The following is a 24,455-nucleotide window of genomic DNA, read 5'->3' on the forward strand; positions in this document are numbered from 1 at the left end:
AGTCCCCATCTACCCCAAAACCAGAGTCTGCCTACTTTCTGCTTTGTGCCTTCACCCACCTCTGATTTTGCAGGGGCTGTCCCCACTACCTCTCTGAGGAGTTGGCTTGCAGCTCCAGTTAATAATTCCTGGGTGTGACAGTGTTTCTACAAAGAAATCCTCTGCCTGCCTGAATAGGTTTTTCTGGCCACATTGATTGTTCAAAGCCTTTGAGAGGCAGGAGATGTTCTAAACTGTCTAAACAAGATTCTTTTATAGTTAAAAGATTGATTAGAAATTGTAGTGAAGGATTTTCACTTGTTGGGCCAATGTTTGCTGCTAAATATCCCTTACCTGCTGGTCCCTGGCAGTGTATTGATTAATATAATTGGTGTAAGTAGTAGCTTTAATGTTTGTAACCTGGGAGCCTTGAGTTAATTCTTTTTCTTGTTATAGCCCACCACACCTTTGCTCTGTAGGAATGCAACTTTATCTAATGCTTTTGGAGGGTGGCTCTGACCAATCACCTTTAGAGAAAAATAAGTTTTTTGAAGAAAGGGTCTTAAAATGTTAACAAGCCTCCGGGCCAGAAGATGATGCAAATCACCTAAGCTTTTGCATATGATAAGTTTGCAGGAAGAAAGCCTGGCTTCATTTAGGACCATGCATGACTCACCCCTTCCCCCATTATCCTCTTGCCTTAAGGTATAAAAACTACTTTGAAAAAAAAATAAATAAATAAAATAAAAAAAATTAAAACTACTTTGGAAAATAAAGTGCGGGCCTTGTTCACCGAAACTTGGTCTCCCCATGTCGTTCTATCTCTCACCTTCTGGCTGAATTATTCAGCCTCTTTTTTCCACTGAATTTCCTCACTGAGCTATCCTTATTTCAGCCTCTTTTCTTCACTGGGCTATCTTATTCTATTACTCTTTATATCCTTAATTAACGTTTAATTAAGCAGTTGTTTCCTGATCTTCGCCTACGCCGTCTCTCCTTCGAATACCCTGGATCAGCCGGGGCTGGACCCCGGCACATTCCAGTATTCTTGCCTGGAGAATCCAGGGACAGAGGAGCCTAGTGGGCTGCCGTCTATGGGGTCACACAGAGTCAGACACGACTGAAGCGACTTAGCAGCAGCAACAGCAGAAAGATGTACCAGAGTTCATGTCAGTTACCACCCTCGAATGCCCCCTGAAACCAGGGGTGTCCTTGGGAGGATGGCACCCCACCTCGCCCGACACTGGCTGCTTTCTCTATGGAGAGATGGGACCACAGCCCTTCCCCCAACCACTGTGACTGCACAAAGGGCAGCCCAGCTCCCGCCACAACGTCCCCGATCCAAACACCAGTCACCCTAGGAACCTGCCCTGGGACAGCTGAGTGGGTGACGAGTCAGCCACAGATGCCCCCACGCCGGGCTCCCTCGTGGAGTTTCCCAACCGAGCCAACGATACTTAGAGACTCATATCCTGGATATGCTTGAGCTCTGCACCCACCGCGCACACCAAGAGTAGCTTCCTAGCTTTTTGTTAGACAGAAAGATTGCCTTTGGTTTCAGGACACTACAAACTCAGCACACAGGTCATTCTGCGGACATCATAGTTGTCAGCTCTAGCCTCTGCGGGACGTCCACTGGGTGGGTGTCCGGATCCTAGGAGGAGCAGAGAGCCCAGCGACGCCCACAGTGTCCTGGTTGTGGAGGAAGGCCGTTGGCCGCTTGCTGGGATTTAGGATCTGAAACAAACAAAGAATTCTGACTCAGCTGCCGACCTGCTGCTCTGGTCTGCAGTGTCTGTGGGGATGCGGGAGGGGGACATTGTCACACGGTCTGGGGTGTGCAGGGTGGCCCAGCCCAAGTTCACCACCTCCTCGGATCCCCCATCCCCGTGCTGGGCTGACATCACTATCCCAGGCCTCCAAACCTGTGGCCCTCCCAGCCACCTGGACACCTCCCACTGGACATGCACAGGCCCGGAGGAGCCCATCAGTCACCTCCAGGCATACCAGCTCACCCGCCAGGGTGGCCCTCTGCAGCCACACCACCATCCCCCCCACCCCTGCTCCTGCCTGCCGACCAGCCTGGAGCTCAGCAGCGCCTCCCAGCTGCTATCATCCTTCTGACTGGAGCCTATGAACAGCACTCAGCCCTGCAGTTTCTCTGGAGAGCAAGCCCTTCCCCTCGATGGGCCAGTTCTGCCCTCTCTGGGGATCTGGCCTCTGCAAGCCCACTGCTGTCATTTCCCAGCACAAGCCAGACCCCTCCATCCCTACTTTAAACCTTCCATGTCTGTTAATAGAAACACTGGAGGGCTCATCTCCCAGCCACCTGCCACGTGTCAGGACTGAGCTGGGGACTCACAAAAGCCTCACAGACACCTAATGGGGTGAGGAGGCTCACCCCCGGGGAACGGGGGAGGAAGCCAAGGTCCGAGACTTTCAGGACAAAAGTCCCAGAATCATTGCTGGGACCAGGCCCTTCTTGCTCCTCATTAGCTTTCAGAATTCAGGAAGTGGTGGCAGCAGTACCCGGGCCATGTTAACAGTGTGGACGGCCGGGTTCCAGCCCAAGAGACCAGGATTCAGGGGGTCTAAGGTGAGACAGGAATTTCCATTAACAGATGCGCACACATTCACACACACACATTCACACACAGACACACACGCAGACACACACACAGAGGGGCCCTGCCCCTCTCTCCCTGCCTCACCCCTGCCTGTGCTACCGGTACCCAGAGCCACTCCCTTTAGGCAAACCAATGCTACCTGTCCACTGGCCCTGCTCCTGCTCCATCAGCCAGCTCCCCCCTCCTCTGCCCTCAAAATGGGCTCAGTGGGGGACTTCCCTGGCTGTCCAGTGGCTAAGACTCCGTGATCCCACTGCAGGGGGCCGGAGTTCGATCCCTGGTCAGGGAAGTAGAGCCCACACGCCACAACTCAAGATCCCACATGCTGAAAGTAGGACCTGGCCCAGCTAAATAAACAACTTTTTAAAAATTACGCTCCATGGACACACCTCCCCGGGCTTCAGCACACTCTCTGCAGGGGAGTCTCGGTCACTAGCTTCCAGCAGGTACACTGGGACCTCTGATGGGCCCAGCTGCCTCCCGTAAGGCAGGGCCTCTGGCACCAGGGGACACGGTCCCTGTCCCCTCTCCGGGGTCTGATGACATTCCTAGGATGGTGCGTGAGGCCTGAGCAGATGAGAGGGTGCTGGGTGGACCCCCAGACCCACAACCAAATCACTTACCTGGAAGCGGGGAGCAGACGCGCCATGGCTTGAGAACACACGTGGGAGGTGGCCGACCACAGCCACTGGATGTCGCCGGGCATGTCTGGAAGCCACGTCACCAGTCTGCAGGATGGAAACGCAGACACGCACACCTCGTACGTGAGTGAAGACGAGCCACAGCAGAAAGGACAAGAAGAAACCCACCCCGAAGGCAGACACCTGACGCCAGTACCGTCGTTCAGGTACTGCCAGGGTCACTTCTAACCCCAAGCTGATAAATGCCGCAAGGCAAACCCACCTAAAAGCCTAAAGCAAAATGAGGCCACTTTGGACTCAGGAAAGCTCAAAGGACTTACACGGAGATAAAAGGCCTGGGTCTTCCCAGAGCCCAGTCCTCTGGGGCAACGTGGACCCTGGCACACAGCATCTTCTGGTTGAGACACTATCCCCTGCGCCCACATCGAAGGTGCTCGGCCACGTGCGTGCCCGCAGAGGAAGCTGCCAAGGAGGCCTGACCTCTGCCCTCCAGGCTTCCAACACCCCGGACACAAAAAGGACCCCACGTCTCGGGCTTCAAGAAATGTCAGCGGAGGACTTCCCTGGTGGCTCAGTGGCAGAGCCCGCCTGCCAATGCAGGAAGCATGAGTTCGAGCTCTGCTCCAGGAAGATCCCACACACTGAGGAGCACCTAAGCCCATGCACCACTGTTGGGGGCCAGAGTGAGTCACTCCGCCCGTGGCAAAGGTCATGAGGAAGGAGGCTCGACATACGCAAAGGCGGGATCGAGCCTCAGGAGTCCCCCTGGAAATCCTCGAGCATCTACCCCCATAACCAGAGCCTGCCTGCTTTACTACTTTGTGCTCCCACCTACACCTCGGACTTTACGGGGGGCTGTCCCCCACCACCTCTTTCGGAGAAGGAGTTAACCTAGAGCTCCAGTTAATAAAAACTCCTGGGCGTGACAAGAGCGTTTTAACCTACAAACTCCTCTGAAGGTTCTCTAGCCTGCCTGACAGGCTTGTCCGGCCACATGTGATTGCTCACAGCCTCCCAACCGTGAGAGGCACGAGATGCTTTAAACCTTCTAGAAACAGGTTCCTTAGAAAAGTTAGAAAACTATTAGGATAAGTATAATGGGCTGATTAGAAATTGTATTGGTGAAGGGTTTTTCATTTGTTGAGCCAATGTTTGTTGCTAAGTCTCCACATCCCCTGCCCTTACACACGTTAACGAATATATAGAAGAAATAAGTATTAACCTTTGATATTAATCACGTTAGACCTTAGGCTAAGTAAATTCTTTTCTTAACTAAAACCCACTACACTCTCACCCTATAGGAATGTAAGTTTATTTGGGTGGTGTCTGTTTTAAGAATAATCACCCCTGGAGAAATAAGTGTCCTGGTTGACTGACCGCTGTCACAAGGAGAGGGTCATAAATTGTCAGCAGGCCCCCTGGCCAGAAGATGATGTAACACCCCTAAGACCTCTGTATACATTGGTATGAAGCACCTGACTTTGATAAAAGTCAGGACTGCTGACCCCACGTGACTTTTGCATAACATCTCACTGTATAAAAGTAGACCATGGAAAATAAAGAATTGGGATCAGTTTCTCGAAATACTGGTCTCCCCATATTGCTTTCTCTCTCACTCTGGCTGAGTGTCCATCTGGAGCGTGGAACGTGCCATGCTTACTAATTATGCCTGGGCTTCTAAGATCCGACCGGGGAGGCCTCAGTGTCTCCTCTCCTTCGGGAGAACAGAAGGACGCCTGCGGCCTACGTAAGTGGTGCAAGCTTCTTGTCTTGAATTTTATTGGTCTCCCGCGTAAACCAAGCTACTCAGCCTCTTTTCTCCACTGAATTTTCCTACTGAGCTATCCTCATTCTATTACTCTTTACATCTTTAGTTAACATCTAACTGAAGCTATTGTATCCTGATCCTCGCCGACGCCGTCCCCGCTTCGCATACCCTCGATCAGCCGGGGCTGGACCCCGGCACACCACAACTACTGAGCCTGTGCTCTCCAGCCCGGGAACCGCAACTACTGAAGCCACGCGCCCGAGAGCCCGTGCTCAGCAACGAGACGTCGCTGCAGTGGGAAGCCATGCCCGCACCTGGAGAGCAGCCCTCACTCACCGCAACTAGAGAAAAGCCCACGCAGCAACGCAGACCCAGCACAGCCAAAAATAAAGAAATATTCTTTAAAAGTGAAACTGTTAGTTGCTCAGTCGAGTCCGACTCTTTGCAACCCCATGGACTGGAGCCTCTGTCCCTGGGATTCTCCAAGCAAGAATACTGGAGTGGGTTTCCATTCCCTTCTCCAGGGGATCTTCCCAACCCAGGAATCAAATCTGGGTCTCCTGCATTAAAGAAAGAAAGAAAGAAAGAAAAACCTACTGTATAGCACATCGAACTCTACTCAATGTTATGTGCCAGCCTGCTTGGGAGGGGGATATGGGGGAGAATGGATACGTGTATATGTATGGCTGAGTTCCTTCACTGTTCACACAAAACTATCAGAACATTGCTAATCGTCTATACTCCTATAAACATGTTTTTGGTGTTAAAAAGATTTAAAAAAAAAAAAAATGTCAAGGGACTTCCTGGCGGCCCAGTGGTAAAGAATCTGCCCTCCATTGCAGGGGACGAGGGTTCAATTCCTGGTCAGGTGCCGGGAGCCGGCATATTGCATACTGAGTGCATATTGCATATTGAGTGCAGCACTTTCCACAGCATCATCTTTCAGGATCTGGAATAGCTCAACTGGAATTCTATCACTGCCGGGAGACAGCGTGAGGAGCTCCACCCATGACAAAGGTCATGAGGAAGGAGGCTCGGCATACGCAAAGGCGGGATCGAGCCTCAGGAGTCCCCCTGGAAATTCTTGAGCGTCTACCCCCAAAACCAGAGTCTGCCTACTTTCTGCTTTGTGCTTTCACCTACACCTCTGACTTTACGGGGGGCTGTCCCCCACTACCTCTCTCTGAAAAAAGAGTTAGCTTACAGCTCTAGTTAATAATTCCTGGGTGTGACAGTGTTTCAACCTACAAACTCCTTTGGAAGTCCTCTAGCCTGCCTGAATAGGTTTTTCTGGCCACATGTGATTGTTCAGAGCCTCCCAACTGCGAGAGGCAGGAGGTGTTCTAAACTGTCTAAACACAGATTCCTTTGAGTAGTTAAAAGATTGATTAGGAATTGTATTGGTGAAGGGTTTTTCACTTGTTGGGCCAAGGTTTGCTGCTAAGTCTCCATACTCCTTACCTACTGCGTCCTTGGCAGTGTATTGATTGATAGAATGGGTGTATAGAAATGTAAGTAGTAGCCTCAATGTGTGTAACCTTGGACCCTTGAGTTAATTCTTTTCTTGATTGAGCCCACCTCACCTTTGCCCTATAGGAATGCAGCTTTGTCCAATGCTTTTTTGGAGGCTGGTGCCTGACTTTGGAATAATCACCTTTAGAGAAAGATAAGTTTCTTAAAATGTTAACAGGCCTCCTGGCCAGAAGATGATGTAATTCACCTGAACTTTTGCATATGATAAGTTTGAAAGCCTGGCTTCGATTAGGACCAGGAACTGCTGTCCTTGCATGACTCCACCCCGTCCCCCATTATCCTCTATGCACAACTTAAGGTATAAAAACTACTTTGGAAAATAAAGTGCGGGCCTTGTTCACTGAAACTTGGTCTCCCCATGGCGCTCTCTCTCTCAAATTCTGGCTGAGTCTCCATCTGGAGCGCGGAACCCGCCACACTTGCTAATTATGCCTGGGCTTCCAAGATCCGACCGGGAAGGCCTGTGTCTCCTCTCCTTCGGGAGAACGGAAGGACGCCTGCGGCCTACGTAAGTGGTGCAAACTTCTTGTTTTGAAGTTTTATTGGTCTCCTGTGTAAACCAAGCTACTCAGCCTCTTTTCTCCACTAAATTTTCCTACTGAGCTATCCTCATCCTATTACTCTTTATATCTTTGATAAAACATTTAAATAAATAGGTCGCTGACGCCGTCCCCGCTTCGAATACCCTGGATCAGCCGGGGCTGGTCCACGGCAGTCAGGGAACTAAGATCACACACGCCCCAGGGCAACTAAGCCCGCTCGCCACGACTAGAGAAGCCCATGTGCATCCTGGTCTGAAAACCAAGCACAAGCACAATACACAAATCAAAGAAGTTATCAAAGCACTTTTCTAAAACAAAAGAAAAGGAAGGAAAACCTATGCCAGAGCAGCCAGCCCTCCTCCCAGGGCAAGGCAGGTGGCTGACTGGCAGGGCTGGGGAGTGATCTGGGAGGTCCAGCAGAGCCAGAGAACTGAGCCGGATTTTGAAGGATGGCTGGGACTTTTAGGGGCTTCCCTCATAGCTCAGTTGGTAAAGAATCCGCCCGGTTTGATCCCTGGGTGGGGAAGATCCGCTGGAGAAGGGAAAGGGTACCCACTCCAGGGTTCTTGGGCTTCCCCTGTGGTTCAGCTGGTAAAGAATCTGCCTGCAATGTAGGAGACCCCGGTTTGATCCCTGGGTTTGGAAGATCCCCTGAAGAAGGGAAAGCCTACTCACTCCAGTATTCTTGGCCTGGAGAATTCCATGGACTGTATAGTCCATGGGGTCACAAAGAATCGGACATGACTGAGCAACCTTCACTTTCACTTTGGGACGTTTAGAAAGACAGACTGAAAGACATGCTGACTACGTTGCAAAAAGAAAATAAACACTAAAGAAAATCTGAAGAAAACGGAGGGAAAACCATGCCCGGGAATCTAGCAGCCACACAGCGTAGGCCTCGGGATCCTTCCAACACACAGGAATAAATCCCCCTCCCTCCCCAAAACGCAGACCTACAAGAAGCCACAAACCTGAGGGAGCAATGGGAAAGGAGCTGGGGTGGCCAGGGGCTCCCGACCAGGCACCTTTCCAGGGTGTTCCACGCAGACGGCGAGCTCCACCCAGATGTGCAAGGAGCCAGGCTCTGGGCTGAGCGCCCAGCGTGACTCCTCTCACTGAATCCTCACCCTACCTCCAAGCCCCGAGAGGAAGCCAGAAAGCCACGGAAAGCGTTCACCTCTGGACCACAGCGATGGCAGACTCCACGGGCAGCGTACAGGGCAGCATCACGTAGGACATGATCTTAACTGGTAAGAAGTTGCAAATCCTGTTTCTGTACCCATCTGGGTTTCTGACTGCCTTCCTCAGAGCTGAAAAACACAAGTTGGAGGTCTGTTTCCCACCAGCGTAAAAACCAAGCCACCTTCCCCAACTGGTGCCTGGAATTTCTATAAATCCTACCAATCCTGGCAGCTAAGCAATCAGAAAGTGAAAAAGTGAACGTGAAAGTTTCTCAGTCGTGCCCCACTCTTTGTGACCCCATGGACTGTAGCCTGCCGGGCTCCTCTGTTCATGGGATTCTCCAGGCCAGAATACTGGAATGGGTAGCTGTTCCCTTCTCCAGGGGATCTTCCCAACCCAGGGATCAAACCCAGGTCTCCCACATTGCAGGTGTGTCCTTGACCATCTGAGTCAGCAGGGAAAGAATCAGAAGCTATGACAATTGAGGTCAGATGTGGAATGTGCCTACACAGCCCTTGGATCGCCGACAGGACACAGGATCCCTTTGAAAGAGTCTCCTTTAAACTGACTCCCTGCACAAGGGAATGGCAACCCACTCCAGTATTCTCGCCTGCAGAATTTCATGGACAGAGGCATCTGCTGGGCTACAATCCACGGGGTCACAAAGAGTTGGACACGACTGAGCAGCTTTCACTACTACATTTTACTTCGTTTATTTTTTATTTATTAAATTCATTTGGCTGTGCTGGGTCTTAGCTGTGACATGTGGGATCCAGTTCCTGGACCAGGCATTGAACCTGGGCCCCGTGCTTTGAGAGCTGCACTGACTCTTAGGCACTGCACTGAGGCTTCCAGAATGGAAATCCCACTTCACTACCTCTTTAAATTACTTTTGGAGGCAGACACAATTGTCTCAAATCTGGCCAGCCCAGGCTTCATGAGCTTTTCTTTGCATCTGCAATTGGATTCCACTCTGCCACCTGGGACCCCTAGCCTTCTATTTTCCCCTTTGTGATGACCTCACCATGCCTCAGATCACAATAACCTGAGCAGCTGCTGGTCAGTGCGAATCCTAGGGCATTAGTACCTAAGGCAAGAAACGGCATCCCTTTCATCTTTGTTTTATTCAGCGGCTCAGTTGTGTCCGACTCTTTGTGACCCCGTGGACTGCAGCATGCCAGGCTTCCCTGTCCTTCACCATCTCCCAGAGTTTGCTCAAACTCATGTGCGTTGAGTCAGTGATGCGATCCAACCATTTCATCCTCTGTCGCCCCCTTCTCCTCCTGCCCTCAATCTTTCCCAGCATCAGGGTCTTTTCCAATAAGTCAGCTTTGAAGTGAAGTCAAGTTGCTCAGTCGTGTCTGACTCTTTGCGACCCCGTGGACTGTAGCCCACCAGGCTCCTCCGTCCATGGGATCCTCCAGGCAAGAGGACTGGACTGGGTTGCCATTTCCTTCACTTTCCCCAAATGCCTGACTGGAAACTGGACGGTGCACTCATCTGTCCATCAGATAGTTTGTGATGACACGATAAGATACATCACCTTCAGTGAAGGTTCAAAACTGTGGTTTGGGGAGGAGGAAGACGTTTGGAGGGGCTCCTCAAGAGAGAGAAGACTCTTAGATGGGAGGACAGAGAGCAAACAGCATCGTCAAAGAACGGGCCACCCCAGGAGGCCCCCTAGAAACCCAGTGTGTTTGGACTTTTGAGCAGAGAGCACAGCAGGTTAACTCAAAACTCAGCTAGAGGACGTTCCTGGTGGTCCAGTGGATAAGGGTCCTCCCGCCAGCGCAGGGGCCATGGGTTCTAGCCCTGGTCCAGGGAACTCCATATGCTGTCGAGCACTAAGCCTGTGTGCCACAACTACTGAGCCCTCGCGATGCAGTGACAGAGCCCTTGCAGCTGGAGCCTGTGCTCCGCAGCAAAAGAAGCCACCGCAATGAGGAACCTGGGTACCACAACCAAGAGTAGCCCCTGCTCGCTCAGGGACAGCAAACAAGACCCAGTTCAGCTCAGTCAGCCAGTCGTGTCTGACTGTGACCCCATGGACTGCAGGACGCCAGGCCTCCCTGACCACTGCCAACTCCGGGAGCTTGCTCAGACTCATGTCCATCACGTCGGTGATGCCATCCAACCATCTCATCCTCTGTCATCCCCTTCTCCTCCTGCCCTCAATCTCTCCCAGCATCAGGGTCTTTTTCAGGGAGTCAGCTCTTCACATCACGTGGCCAAAGTATTGGAGTTTCAGCTTCAGCATCAGTCCTTCCAGTGAGTATTCAGAACTGATCTCCTTTAGGATGGACTGGTTGGATCTCCTTGCAGTCCAAGGAGACTCTCAAGAGTCTTCTCCAACACCACAGTTCAAAAGCACCAATTCTTCTGCGCTCAGCTTTCTTCATAGTCCCAACTCTTATATCCATACATGACTCCTGGAAAAACTATAGCCTTGGCTAGACGGAACGAAGACCCAGTGCAACCAAAAATGAATTAGATTAAAAAAAAAAAAACAACCCAGCTGCAATGTTATGTGCCAGCCTGGGTGGCAGGAGGGTTTGACAGAATGGATACCTGTATGGCTGAGTTCCTTCACTGATCCCCTGAAAATATCAGGACACTGTAAATCAGTTCTACCCCAATATAAAATGTTTTTGGTGTTAAAAATAAATAGATAAATGAAATAAAAACTCAGTTGGAATTTGTTTTCCTCTGGCCATGACTAAATGGGAAGGGAGACAGAGCAAGGACCCAGGGGGATGGGAGGTCCATGCGCGGAGGTGGGGGTCCCGACCAACGAGCGTTGGTCGCTCTGCCCTGTTTCTCCCGGGGCAGCAGCAGGACCTTCCTCCACAGCTCACGGGGAAGCCGCCCTTCCTCCTCTGAAAGGGTCACTGACCACCGCCTCCTCTGCACCCCCCGCCTCCCCGCCCCCAGAGCCAGTACCCATGCTGAGCTCGGGCGACAGGGTCTCCAGGACGCCCTCGTCCCAGGTCAGCACGCTGAGGCGCAGGTGGTCCAGCAGCTCGACTGCCTCAGGCCCCGCCTCCCACGTGGCCACACCCAGAAGAGGCTCCAGGCTCCTGGGCTCCGACTCTGCCTCTGCGGGGGACGCGCTCAGGCACGGATGGGGCCCCTCACGGATGCCTGCGAAGGGCACGGGAACAAAACCCATCAGGCGATTTCAGTCTGCAGGGCCACTACTCGCCCAGCCACCTGCCCACCCAGTTGGAGGAAGCTAACAGGCCTGTTATAGGTACGCAGCGTGGATCCACCTGGGAATAATCCGCCTGGGATCCCCCCTGCTCCACCTCGAACAGGGACCACCAGTCCTAACAGGGAGAGCGCAGGGTGGTACTTGGAAGGGGACGGATGAGGCGGGCAGCTGGCTCTGTCACGCACAAGCCGTGTGGGCTCTAGAGCCACATGTGGATTCATGAGGTTCAGAGGAAAGGATGATTCATAACAACTGAACCACTCGAGAAGCCCAGTGTTCCAGGCCCTGCACGACCCATGCAGCTGCTCCCAGCTGAACGCTGAGGAATCAGAAGCCAGAGAGGTGAAGGGATTTGCCTAAAGTCACACAGCCGACACGCGGCAGAGCGATATTCAAACCCAGGTCTGATATCAAAGATGGCACCCTTCCGTCACCCGACCTTGAGAAGAAGCCACAGGTTGGAGAGTCTGTGCTGGCCCTGCCCTGGGTGCCAGGGCTCAGGGGCTGATCCCCGTGGGTGATTGCTGCTCTCACGCTGCGTGGGGACGGTGGGACGGGTAGACTTGGATGCCCACACCTCCCCGGGCTCACCTCTCGCTTCCAACCTCAGGTTAAAAGCCCAGGGGCTGTCCCTGCATGCCCCTCGCCTCACTCCCAAGCTACACCTCCCGCTTCGACTCCCTTGCATCTTTCCAGCCTCTGACAGACACACAGCTCAGCCTCTGGGGACTTATTCTCTCTGAGGAATGTGTCAGAGAATCTGTTTCCAAGGAACACCTGTCCCGCCCCCATGCATCCTCTGCTGAACCCCAAGGAAGCCAGGGTGACCGAGGCAGAACCTGGCTTAGATCCTTAAACCCAAACCCAGCACCCATGCTGCAAGCGCCCAGCCCACGCCAGGATTTAGAATTACTAAGAATCAGTCGGCATCATTCACTCCAAACTCCTCTTGCTACAGATGTGGAAACAGAGGCCCAGACAGAGAAGGGGCTAGCCCAAAGTCACCTAGCAACTTCTAGAAGGTTCCTCATTGTCTTTTATTTCCAGGTGGCTCCCAAAAGCCAATCCCAGTTCAGACCTGCGTTCTAGAACCTCGAACTCTGACATCACCATGCCTTCTGTGTACATGCCTGCTAAGTCGCTTCAGTCGTGTCCAACTCTGAGACCCTGTGGACTGTAGCCCGCCAGGCTCCTCTGTCCATGGAGTTTCTCAAGGCTAGAATACTGGAGTGGGTTGCCAGGCCCTCCTCCAGGGGGTCTTTCCGACCCACGGAACAAACCTGCGTCTCCCACGACTCTCGCGTTGGCCAGTGGGTTCTTTACCACGAGTGCCACCTGGGAAGGCCCAGTCCCTCTGCCAACCACCCAAATCTCTCCCAGGGCACCACCCATGGGGCTCTCGAGCTTTCCTGCAGGACCCGCTCCCTCCCAAGGGCCCAAACTGTGAGCACCACCCTCTGCTCCGGTCCCAGCCACAGACGCCAAGGGCAGGACTTCATCCCCGAGTCCTCCTCCTCGGCAATCTCTGGTGGGTCGTCTCCAAGTCCTGTCCCCTCCGGCCCCTTCCACCTTGCTGCCGTGACCCCAGCCAAACCCATGGTGGCCACCTTGACCGGGGATGTTGGCCTCACCCTCTCTGTACTGCAGCCAGGGGCCCTGGCAGAGCTCCCTCTGCCTGCCCTCACTCCCGCGTCAGCAGCCCTCCCTGGCTCCCTATGGCTGTGAGAGGCAAGCCCCTCTCCACCTCCACAAGGCCCAGCCTTGCCCCTCTTTCCATTCACCCCCATTCCTGTTCCCTCTAATCTGTTCCTCTGTCCCCACCCCACCACTCCAGTGACACATGCCTCTTTCCACCTCGAACAGACTACCTGTCTGCAGGACTCACGCTCACACCCCCCCATGCCTAGAACATTCCTGTTCACCCTCAAAGCATCACTGCGGATTTGCGTCCTCCCAGGAGCCCTGCTTTCCCCTGCCTTGCAGAACCCCACCCCCTTCCCCTAACTGAACCCCAGCTGAATCTACAGCATCCTGTACGTTCCTGCCAGGGCACTGAGCCCTCTGGCAGCCTTCTATTCAGGCACCTGGCCCCTCCCCAATCCCAAGACTAAGCTCCAGGAAGGCAGAGGCTGCATCTGTCTACCCACTGTGGAGTCCCAAGCACACAGCCAACTGCTTAGCGCCCGGAAGGTATACGGTAAGCACTTTCTGAGCAGATAAATACACGGATGTCCCATGAACCACACCAGCTCCTCGGCCTCGGACAAAGACTAACTCAGAGGATCAGTGACTGTAGCAACCGTTAGTGTCCGGGAAAAATAGCTCGAGACACAACTAATACTTGGTTCCACACTAACATGTGAAGAACCCAAGTTCCCCAGCCCAGACCAGCCAGGACCTTCCCCAGAACACAGCTGGGCTGGTGGGCGCGGCCCACACCTGGCTGGAGGCAGCTCTCCTGATGGCTTCACCTGAGACTCAGAAACCGTTTCTCTTCCTTCCTCATCAAACTGCTGCTGCTAAGTTGCTTCAGTCATGTCCGACTCTGTGTGACCCCACGGACTGCAGCCTACCAGGCTGCTCTATCCATGGGACTTTCCAGGCAACAGTACTGGAGTGGAGTGCCATTGCCTTCTCCCCATCAAACGAAAGGTTCACAATTGTTCAAGCAAAAATGAAAAAGCAAAGGAGCTGCCTTCGGCTGGCAGACAGGGACACTGCGGAGGGAAAGGGACCCTGGGGCTGTGACCTCTGCAGGGTCAGCCAGGCTCACCCCAGCCCTGCTCCCCAGACTGCGGGCCGTGGCTGCCTCCATTTCTCCATCTGTAAAATGGGCCAATGATTGCCTATCTCTCAGGGCCGAGCCTGATGGCAGGTGAATGTGCTGAGCGTTGAGTGATGGCACCAGCATGGCTCCCCTGGTGACCAAGACTGAACAGAAAAGTGACTCAAAGGGCATGCCTGCCGCCCTCGCCATACGCACCGTTCTTCTCCAAGAACCTGAGCGCGTCCACATATCCTTGAAGGCACAGCTCTCCAAGCATCTGTGGACAAACCACGTGACGTGAACCGCAGGCGGAGTCACTAAGCGGCAATCCTTCCAGCAGCGCCTGAAGACGGCAGGCACAGAGCCAGGAACCCCCGAGCTCCGAGTCGACGCCGCCTGTGGACAGGGTTCTGCGCTCCCCGGAAGAGGCAGCCCTTCTTCCTCGCAGGACTCCCCTCGAAGGACACCCGCTCCGCGTGCAGCCTGGACTGGCATCCCAACATGACGGGAGCTGGTTCCTCTGGTGTCCTTTGGTCCCTGGATGAGCCTCCATCCTCACAAATACCGGGGCCTGATCTGCTTGTCATGGGACACTGAGCTGCCTCCTCTGCACTCAAACCACATGGGCACCCGATGCTGTGGTCCAGCCTTATCTCTACCCATGACGACACGCCTTCACGTACGCTGTATGGCATGGCCTTCTTTCTCCCCAGAGAGCTGTCACTGTGCAGATTCTACCAACTTTCTTACTATATTAGGGTGGTAAGTTCCAGCACACTATAGTGACAGTCAAAACAAAAGATTAAATGGGGAATTTCCCGGTGGTCCAGCGGTTAAGAGTCCACGCTCTCAGGCCAAGGACTCGAGTTCAATCCCTCAAGATGCTACAAGTCTCAAGGCCCAGCTGGGGAAAAAAAGGAAAAGATTAAACCACCAAACGCAGTGTAATTCTTGACCATGGCTGCCAATAATCACTGGGGGCCTCACCTGGTGGTCTGGTGGCTCAGGCTCTGCACGCCCAAGGCAGGGGGTGTCGACCTCCGGTCAGGGAACTAGATCTTGTGCCACAACTAAGACCCAGTGCAGCCAAATTAATTAATTTAAAAAGAATCATCGGGATAATTAAATAATAAAAACAAAACACCCTACTGCCCAGGCTGTGATGTGCTATGGTCGGTCATGTCCAACTCAATTGCTCCTTTGCCTTGGGATTTCCCAGGCAAGAATACTGGAGTGGCTTGCCATTTCTTTCTCCAGGGGATCTTACCAACCCAGGGACCAAACCCCAGTCTCTTGCATCTCCTGCATTGGCAGATGGATCCAGGCTGTGGATACTTAAGCCACAGCCCCTGGAAGTGAGATCTCAGTGGCAACCCCCAGCCCTCCGTTCCAATGGCCCCAGGGGATTCCGGTGGCCAGCGGGAGGCAGCCCTGAACTGAGCTCCTTTCCAAGGATGGGCTTTGTTGCTGTTGGTCCATCAGTGTGGGGAACAGCTGCTGCTCTGCTCACTCAGTCATCTCCGACTCTTTGTGACCCTTTGGACTGTAGCCCGCCAGGCTCCTCTGTCCGGGGGATTTTTCAGGCAAGAATTATGGAGTGGCTTCCCATTTCCTTCCCCCAACTCAGGGATCGAACCCACATCTCCCGAGTCTCCTGCATTTCAGGCAGATTCTTCACCCAGTGAGCCATCCGGGAAGCCTGAACAGCTGCTGGGTCGCCTGGCAAGGAGGGACGCAAAGGGGAGAACAGCACCCCCAGAACTCACAGCCCCCTCTCACCTTGACATCCAGCATTAACAGCGACCGGAACATCAGGTAGAGGTTCTCTGTGCAGAAGTGCATGTTGAGCTTGGTGAACCCTTCGTTAAGAAAGAACGTGGACTTGACTTTGGGGCAGATGTCGCTCTCCCCATAGAAGGGGGACACAGTGATGGTCTTTTTGGAATCAACGAAGGGCATGATATCACTTACTCCTCCGTCCACATATCGCTTTTAAGGGAGAGGACAAAAAAAAGGACACATTGTCATTAGTTCTAGGCTGGAGTTCTCTGTGTGCTTCAGATTAGGGATAGAGACTTCTCAGAGCCGCAGGGAGACCTAGTGAGAGACCAGGGAGTTTGGAACAACTCTTGCAGCAAATCCCCAGCGAGCATTTCTGTGCCAGGCCAGGCTGCAGGCTGGCACTCAGGACTGCCACATGCTGTTAGCGAGCATTTCTGTGCCAGGCCAGGCTGCAGGCTGGCACTCAGGACTGCCACATGCTGTTACGCAGCGCGCGCGCTGCACCAGAACAGTGCCGGGTGAAGAGGCACACGGAGGCTGGCGCCTGGCCACGTTGCTGTGCCCAGTCACGAGCGACCCCAGGCGAGTCCATGTAATTCGCATCCACTAGGGGCGCTGAGCGCACTCAGGGTAGAGTGTGATGTAGATGGCGCCAGAGAGAGACAGATGGTCATGGGTTCGATTCCCGAGGCCCCCTGCTGCTTGAGCGATCTTGGACGAGACACCTAACCTGTGGTCCTGACTCTCTGTCCACACCTGGGCAATGAGAACCAGCACTGGAGACTTAAATGACACGGCAAACCCAGGACTTGCGCTTAAAAACTGGCATCTTATCCCACAGGAAAGGAGCATCTGGGTAAGCACTGTGAGAATCCATTTTCCTATATTCCATGTAAGCGCTCAGGAACTCTGTTGTGTCCAGCTGTTTACGACCCCATGGACTGTGGCCCGCCAGACTCCTCTGCCCATGGGATTCTCCAGGCAAGAATACCTGGAATGGGGGTGCCATCTCCTACTCCAAGTGATCTTCCCGACCCAGGAATCAAACCCAAACTCTTGCATCTCCTGCATTGGCAGGCAGGTCTTTATCACTGTGCCACCTGGGAAGTCCTCCTATTAATGTATTCATAGCCTCAAACAACCTTAGTGCCCACGGCCAGGCTGGGGCAGCAAGGTTGTGCTACAGTTTGGATCGAGTCTAGACCTATGAAGCCAACATCTTGAATGATTCCCGAACCTCAAACCATCATAGTCTAGCTGTCGTTGCCCATGGTGGGGGTGGGGGAGCCTTCAAATATCACAAGGGGGAGGCTTTCCCCAGCCAGTCCTTCCAAAGGGAGACATGCCAGGGCACACTTTGGCCTAATGTGAGTCCCGGACAGGATTGGGCATGCTCAGGCACGCCTTCGGGATCAGGAGAGTCCTCCCTTGAGGCCCACAGTGATCAGCTGTGCACACACACCACTAGTTTCTGCATCGTAGCTGTTTGTCATCGTCAGATCCCTCACTGGCAGAAAGGGACTCGGAACCCAACATCAGCAAAGTTGAGATTGAGATGGGCAGAAGCAAGGGACTGTTTTTCCAATTGTTTTGTATGTTTTTAATTCATGTTTGCTGGAGCCTAGGTGCTTCCCACTGTCGTCTTACTTTCTGTTGTACAACAACGGGCAGCTCTTATACACACACACACATCCCCTCTTTTGCCGCTCAAGGTCTACTGTAAAGTCCAATGACTCCTCCGTCCTGTGGGGTTTTCCTCCAGCCTGAACTTTCCTGGAGGAATGTTCTGAGTTTGCTCAGTGGAATCCCAAGAACACTCTGCTCTGACTTTCAGCAGGTTTTGTCTGAGGACACTGAGGCTGTGACTGTGTGTGGCCCACGGCCGGGGCGGCCAAGGGGAAGTGCAAAGATGACAATGACAACAACGACAAAACAACCCACATTTACCTAATACTTAAGAGTGCCGGCCTCTGTGCCGGGCACTTCAGTGCATTATTGCAGGTAAGTTCCACGAAAGTGCAACAACTGCACACTATTATTGACTCCCAGTTTGCAATTCTTTCTAAGACTTAAGAAATGTGTCCAGAGACTTTTCTGGAGGCTCGGTGGCTAAGATCCCACACTCCCAATACAGGGGGGCCGGCTTCAGTAGCTGGTCAGGGAACTAGACCGGGGACACCACAGCTAAGCATTTGCATGCCACAACCGAAGAGCCAGAGTTCCGCAACTAAGACCCGGCACAGCCAAATCAGCAAATAAATGTTAGAAAGAAAGAAAGGAACGGATCAACGTGGCCCAGCTAACATGGGCTAAAGCAGACACTCGATTCTAGGTTTGTCTGCCAGGCAGGGGCTGTGAGAACCACAGGTGACCGCTTCATGGCTCCAGGCCTCGGTTTTCTCATCTGTAAATAGGGCCAGCTGTGTGTCTGTCCGGCGGAAGCTCCGGGGCACGAGTGAGCCTATTCGCAACCTGCCTTTGCAAGTCGCTTTGCAGTGTGAGGCCCGCACTGCTGTTAAAGCGTGAACCGAAAGGGCTTCTGAAGTGCCTTCCTGCTGAGACATGGGGATGTCTCGTCTTCTCTCCCACAGCTGTGACAACCTAAACGGTCTCCAGACGTCGCCAGATGTCCCGGGACAAGGGACAGAATTATCTGACAACCACTGCCCTAGAAGGAGGCTGCCAGGTGGTCCAGCATCCAGCCCAGAGTCTGTAGGACCGACACCTCAACTTCTGCTCTTCCTCCTGAGCCAGTGCTCAGGAACAGCCACATGTGTCTACACCGGAGTTGAATCACAGCCCTGTCGGAAGCCTCTGCCCAAAGCCATGGACCGAAAAAGACAGAGTCAGAGGCAGAGAGGATTGAAACTCTCAGCTCCTCAGAATTAAACCTTAAGTGAGTAAATTGACTCTTGAGCAACTTATACTCTAAGTAGGCCACTGGGCACCTATGTCGGTGCTCATGTGGAGATAATGTGAACAGCTTACGTTACAGGTGAGCAGTTAATTATCCCACACAAAGTCAGTTTTGCTTCAAGAGAGCTTGGAAGGGGTTCAGCTGTGGAACCTCTGTCTGAAGGCTGAGAGGCAAAAGGCTTTCTTCATTTAGGGACAGGTCTCAGGGGCCCAGGGTGCCTGAGCCCAGGGCCTTGTCTTCCTTTTTTTTTTCCAAGATGCTTAGTACGGGATTTAGTTCCTGGACCAGGGATAGACCCAGGCCCTTGGGAGTGAAAGTGCAGAGTCTTAACCACTGGACCACCAGGGAATTCCCAGAAACACCGTTGAAAAGTGGACTTACCACGCCTCTGAAGGAAGGGGGGATCCAGCCACAGATGAAAGGGACGTAGGAGGAACAGCACAAGGCCTGCGAAGGCAAAAGAGAGTGAAACCACAGCACAGCCCAGACCAGGCGGCCTTTTACTCCCTGGGCCTTCACAAGCCTTCTACAAGCAAGGACAGCAATAAGCCTGAAAGCGCTGCTGGCAGAGCAGGTGCTTTTCTGAATGGTTGGATGAAGATGAGCCTGCCCACACACTTATTACTTCAGCGTGCTTGTGTGCTACGTCACATCCGACTCTTTGTGACCCGCATGGACCGTAGCCCACCACGCTCCTCTGTCCATGCGGTTTTCCAGGCAAGAACACTGGAGTGGAGTGCCATTGCCTTCTCTGGGAGATTAGATCAGGGCTTTGCAATTACTGACACTCATCAGAATCACCTGGAAAGCTTGGCCAATCACAGACTCGGGGCCCCACCCCTAAGATTCTGATGAGGCAGGCTGGAGGCGGGGCCTGAGAGCCTGCACTTCTAAAACACCCCCAGGAGATACTGCTGCTGCGGGTCCCCGGGGGACCACGCTCTGCATCTCACCGAGCTAGCGAGCACTAAATTAAGCATGATGTAACACTGGTGCAATGAGAGAAAAGGGCTCCTGTGGGAATGCACAGGTGCTGGGACCTAGAAAATGCTCCCAGAAACAAGGTTAAGTGGAAGACGACACTGGCTGCTGAGAAGCAGCTGGTTATATTCGCCAGGCAGCTGGCTCGTATGGACCTGTGTTAAGTGAAATGACGCCCAAGGCATTCTCACAAAAGACTCAGCCAAACCAAACGGCATTTTGATATCGCCAATGATCTTCTCTGTGCTAGAGCCAGAGGACAGAGGTAACCAAGACACGCTCCCACCCTTGTGGGCTTCACTGGGCGGGTCCTCATTAAGGAACAGGCATCGTTGGGAGGACGGCCACACACATAAGGTCCCTGGAGCAGGAGGTTATGAACCAAGTCGTGAAGGAGGGGGAGACACTGTTCGAAGCTGACACTGTCTGGGACACCCCAGGTTTGCACAGGCTCTGGACCAGCCCGCTGGAGGCACACAGCTTCCATCACTCTGGTGCAGGAAGCCAACCTGCATCACGGGCAGCCAGGTTCTCCTGCATCTTAAGTAAAACATGGGGCAGACTGGCTTACAACAGCCCCTCCCTGTGTTGCTTCCAAAACGAAATGGCCCTTCCGACTCGACAGTACCCAGATAAGCCGCTTACGTCCACGACTTCGTCTTTGGAATGAAAATCCGACACCAGCACGTTTTTTCCGTCGGACACTCTGGTAAGTGAGACGACCATCTTGCCCGAGACAAGCTGGTGGACGTTGTCAGGGAGGTGTCTCTGGAGACCGTCTCGGATGTGCTTGCTCAAACTGAAGCCTGGGTGGACGATCCCGAATTTCTGGCTTCTGGCGCTCCGGGTGAGGTCCACGAGGATCTGCAACGTCTGGTCTGGGTGGGGGGTGAAGTGGAGGATGGGCAGGGAGGGGAAGAAGGGAGGGGGAGGGGTGGAGAGAGAAATATGCAAAGGAATGTACCACCCTGGAGGTGGCCATTGCTTTGCGGTGGGACCAGAAACCTGATGGCAAGGAAGCTGCCAACCCTCTCCTTTGTCTAGGCCTGGGCTGCCGGATCGGGCCGGTGGTTCCTGAGCCTGAGATGTGGTTAGTCCACACTGATGGGTAAAAGACGCACGGGATCCCGAGGGCTTAGAATGACGATCACAACAACAAAACGCTGACTATCGCATGGGTAATGTTTTGTGTTGATTAGACGTGAAAACGGCAATATTTGGGCTACACTGGGATAAATCAAACACATTTCACTGATGTCTTTTATTTCTTCCACGTGGTTCAATGGACATGAATTTAAGCAAATTCCAGGAAATACTGAAGGACAGGGAAGCCTGGTGTGCTGCAGTCCACGGGGTGGCAAAGAATCAGACACGACTTGCTGACTGAACCACAACTAGGAAATAAAGATACACATAATCCTGTTGGTCAGAGCCGTTCTTGACCCTCCCGGGCCAGAGGAACGAGCCTCCAGAGGCCCAGGGAGCCCTCCCTTCGTCTTCATCCCTCCATCAAGGCCAGATGCCAGGAACCCACAGCATCAGAGCTTGAGCATGGATGGGCCTAACCCTGCAGGGAGCAGAGAGCAAGCGCAGGCTGGGACCTGAGTTTGAATCCTGTCTCTACCGCTTACTAGCTGAGCAACTTCAACACGTTACATCACTGCTTCTGAGCCTCAGACAGTATGTTTTTAATGTGGGACAACACTCACCTACATTCTGGAGACGGAGAAGATTAGGTACACTAAAATCTGTACACGGTCAACCCGGAGGAAGCACCTCGTAAATTTCTAGACTTAACTTTCAAAAACACATTTGCTTATTTATTTGCTGCACCAGGTCTTGTTGCGGCACATGGAACTGTGTGAAGATCTTTGATCGTCACTGTGCAGGCCAGTTCTTCCCAGGCAGCATGCAAATTCCCAGTGCAGCATGAGAACCCTTAGTTGTGACATGTGGGATCTAGTTCCCCAACCAGGGACGCAACCTGGGTCCCCTGCATTGGCAGCACGGAGTCTTAGCTACTGGACCACCAAGGAAGTCCCCAGACTTAACTCTGAACCTCTGGAAAGGGAGTCACTCAGCCCCGGGGCTCCTCTGTCCATGGGGATTCTCCAGGCAAGAATACTGGAGTGGGCCATGCCCTCCTCCAGGGGATCTTCCCCACCCAGGGATCGAACCTGGGTCTCCTGCAGTGCAGGCAGATTCTTTACCCTCTGAGCCACCAAGGACACTTTTAACCTCTAATGCTACAATTGCCAGACCGTCTAGTGGACACAGGGCCCTTTCATGCTCCATCTGACCTCACTCACTGGCCTGGGCCCCTCTGGTGGCCTGCACTGCCCTGGCAGGCAGTGCCAGCCCAAGCCCTGGTCATCCACAGATGCGGGGACGCAGAGGGCCCGGACACACCAGCAGGCCCTGACCCACTTCCGACTCCACTGCGTTCTCCCTGCACATGTGGCCCCTTTGAGGCCAGACAGAAGGCACATGATTGCACAGAGCTGCTTGGTTCTGCCAGGCTCTTCTTCCAGGTCAGCCCTGGCTGAGAGATGCGCTCAGGAACCCTGCCCAAGCCACAGGCCCTGGGAATGCTCCCCGGAGCTCCCCAAAGTCAGACAGGCAGTTAAAGCAGGAAACCGGGGCTCCCAGACCCTGCGGAGCAGTTCTTGCCAAAACCTCCAGACCCTTTCGGGGGACTTGCTGGTCCCGAGCCTCCCCCTGCAAGCCCAGCCGCTCCGCTGCACCTGTCCTCTACCTGTGAACCTCCTCCAGGCTGGATTCGGCCAACTTCCGGTGCTGGGGTCTGTGCATCTGAATCAATGAAACACTGGACTGTGTGCATGTCTCCAGGTCACAAGCCGGAGACGCAAGGGTTGGCTTTTATCACAGCTCAAGTCCAAGCTGTGCAGACTGGCTGTGTGTCCAGTCTAGTCACCCCCGAGGTCACATTTCCTGCTCTTTGCCCCTCTCCCTCTCGATGGAGACGGTTGCCACCGTGGCCTCTCTCCTGGCCTCACGCTCACAATGGGAACTCAGGGCTCACTGATCGCGTCCAATGGCCTCCCTGTCGCTGGCCGAGACCACCTGGCTCTCAGTCCCTGAGTACGGTGGGGTGCCCTCAGCTGTCCCCGGGTAGAGCAAAAAGTAAAGTGTTGAGGCCAGGATGCGCTCGGGTGAGAAGACGCCCGCTTCCAGGGCTCCCCGGCGCCGGGCAAAAAAAGATGCACTGGACGACCCAACTGTTTGGGAGAGACCCCGGCTTTACCCCCGCAGGGCCCGCTTCCAGGCCCGGCTCCCAGCGCGCGCCCCATCCTAGGCAAGATTCAAACAGCCAGGACCTACCCAGCGGGATCCCGGGACGTGGTGGGGAGGATGGGATGGGAACGTCCAGTCGCCCGACGAGGCGCCGAAGAACTTTTGCACTTGGCGGAGGAGGTGCGGGGCGTGCTCGCTCAGGCAGCGGGTCACCCCGATGCAGTAGACGCCCAGGAAGCCGCAGCCGGCGAAGGACAGGCTCCAGCCGCTCTCGGCGTCGTACATAGCGGCGGGAGGTTGGGGCGGTGGGCCGGGGTCCGAGCGCGCCGCGGCTCCGTCCGGAGCCCACCCTGCTTCTCCGCCGGGCCTGGGCGCCGCAGCCCGGGCTATTCCCGGCGCGACGTCACCGGCCCCGCCCCCCCCCCGCTCGGACCACGCGAGCCAGCCTCCGGGCGGCCCAGTGCGGGTAGCGCGGCCAGCCCGGGCGCCAAAAGGGAATTGAGGCGAGGGGGCCTGGGAGGCCTGCTTCCAGGGACCGGCGCCGGGCAAAAAGATGCGGAAGACCAACTGCCAGGTGAGGGTGGAGGAGGGAGTTCCTGCAGCTCCTTTGACAGTGCAGATCCAGAGCTTCCTTGCCGGTTCCTTTTCACCCCGGGATCCCCTTCAAGGAGGTTCAGTTCAGTCGCTCGCCGTCGCGTCCGATTCTTTGTGGCGGAGGACCCGGGGCGAATCGCTCAGGCGCCAGGCCTCCCTGTCCATCACCAACTCTCAGAGCCGGCTCAGACTCAAGTCCAGCCGAGTCGGCGTGATGCCATCCAGCCATCTCATCCTCTGTCGTCCCCTTCTCCTCCTGCCCCCGGCGCCCCTCCCAGCATCAGGGTCTTTTCCAATGAGTCAACTGTTCCCGATGAGGTGGCCAAAGTACTGGAGTTTCAGCTTTAGCATCATTCCGGCCCAAAGAAATCCCAGGGCTGATCTCCTCCCCAGAATGGACTGGTTGGATCTCCTTGCAGTCCAGGGACTCTCAAGAGTCTTCTCCAACACCACAGTTCAAAAGCATCAATTCTTCGGCGCTCAGCCTTCTTCACAGTCCAATCTCACATCCATACGTGACCACAGGAAACCAGTTAGAACGTTACAGCTGCCTACTTAACGTTCTTTGTTTAAGTTTAAAAACAATTTTTTTTTAATAATTTTCGGTAGCCCTGTGTCTTCTTTGCTGCCCCAGAGGACCTCCTCTTCACTGCAGTGCGTGGGTTTCTCCTCGTTT

The 24,455-nt window shown here is 54.0% G+C and overlaps 1 protein-coding gene across 1 annotated transcript; it reads right to left on the minus strand.

The window, feature by feature from the left end:
* Positions 1-1,222: 1,222 nt before the first annotated feature.
* On the minus strand, positions 1,223-23,575 carry PNPLA3 (patatin like phospholipase domain containing 3). Its single transcript, XM_070370149.1, has 10 exons — positions 23,316-23,575; positions 23,273-23,280; positions 20,576-20,808; positions 19,331-19,396; positions 16,030-16,239; positions 14,467-14,527; positions 11,213-11,413; positions 8,268-8,400; positions 3,230-3,334; positions 1,223-1,716 (listed from the first exon to the last, which is right to left on the minus strand). The coding sequence occupies exons 1-10, from the start codon at positions 23,468-23,470 to the stop codon at positions 1,710-1,712; spliced, it is 1,179 nt and encodes a 392-aa protein (XP_070226250.1). The 5' UTR covers positions 23,471-23,575; the 3' UTR covers positions 1,223-1,709.
* Positions 23,576-24,455: the final 880 nt, after the last annotated feature.

This window comes from Bos mutus, chromosome 5 (assembly GCF_027580195.1).
Source record: "Bos mutus isolate GX-2022 chromosome 5, NWIPB_WYAK_1.1, whole genome shotgun sequence".
NCBI classification, from domain to species: Eukaryota; Metazoa; Chordata; class Mammalia; order Artiodactyla; family Bovidae; genus Bos; species Bos mutus.

Bases quoted from the DNA above. Each gene is read 5' to 3' on its own strand.
- PNPLA3 (XM_070370149.1), bottom strand. From the start codon at position 23,470: ATGTACGACGCCGAGAGCGGCTGGAGCCTGTCCTTCGCCGGCTGCGGC. The intron at 8,401-11,212 runs GTACTGGCTCTG...TGTGTTTTTCAG, and splicing joins GTCGCCCGAGCTCAGCATGG to CTCTGAGGAAGGCAGTCAGA. The intron at 3,335-8,267 runs GTGAACGCTTTC...TCCATCCTGCAG, and splicing joins GCCATCGCTGTGGTCCAGAG to ACTGGTGACGTGGCTTCCAG.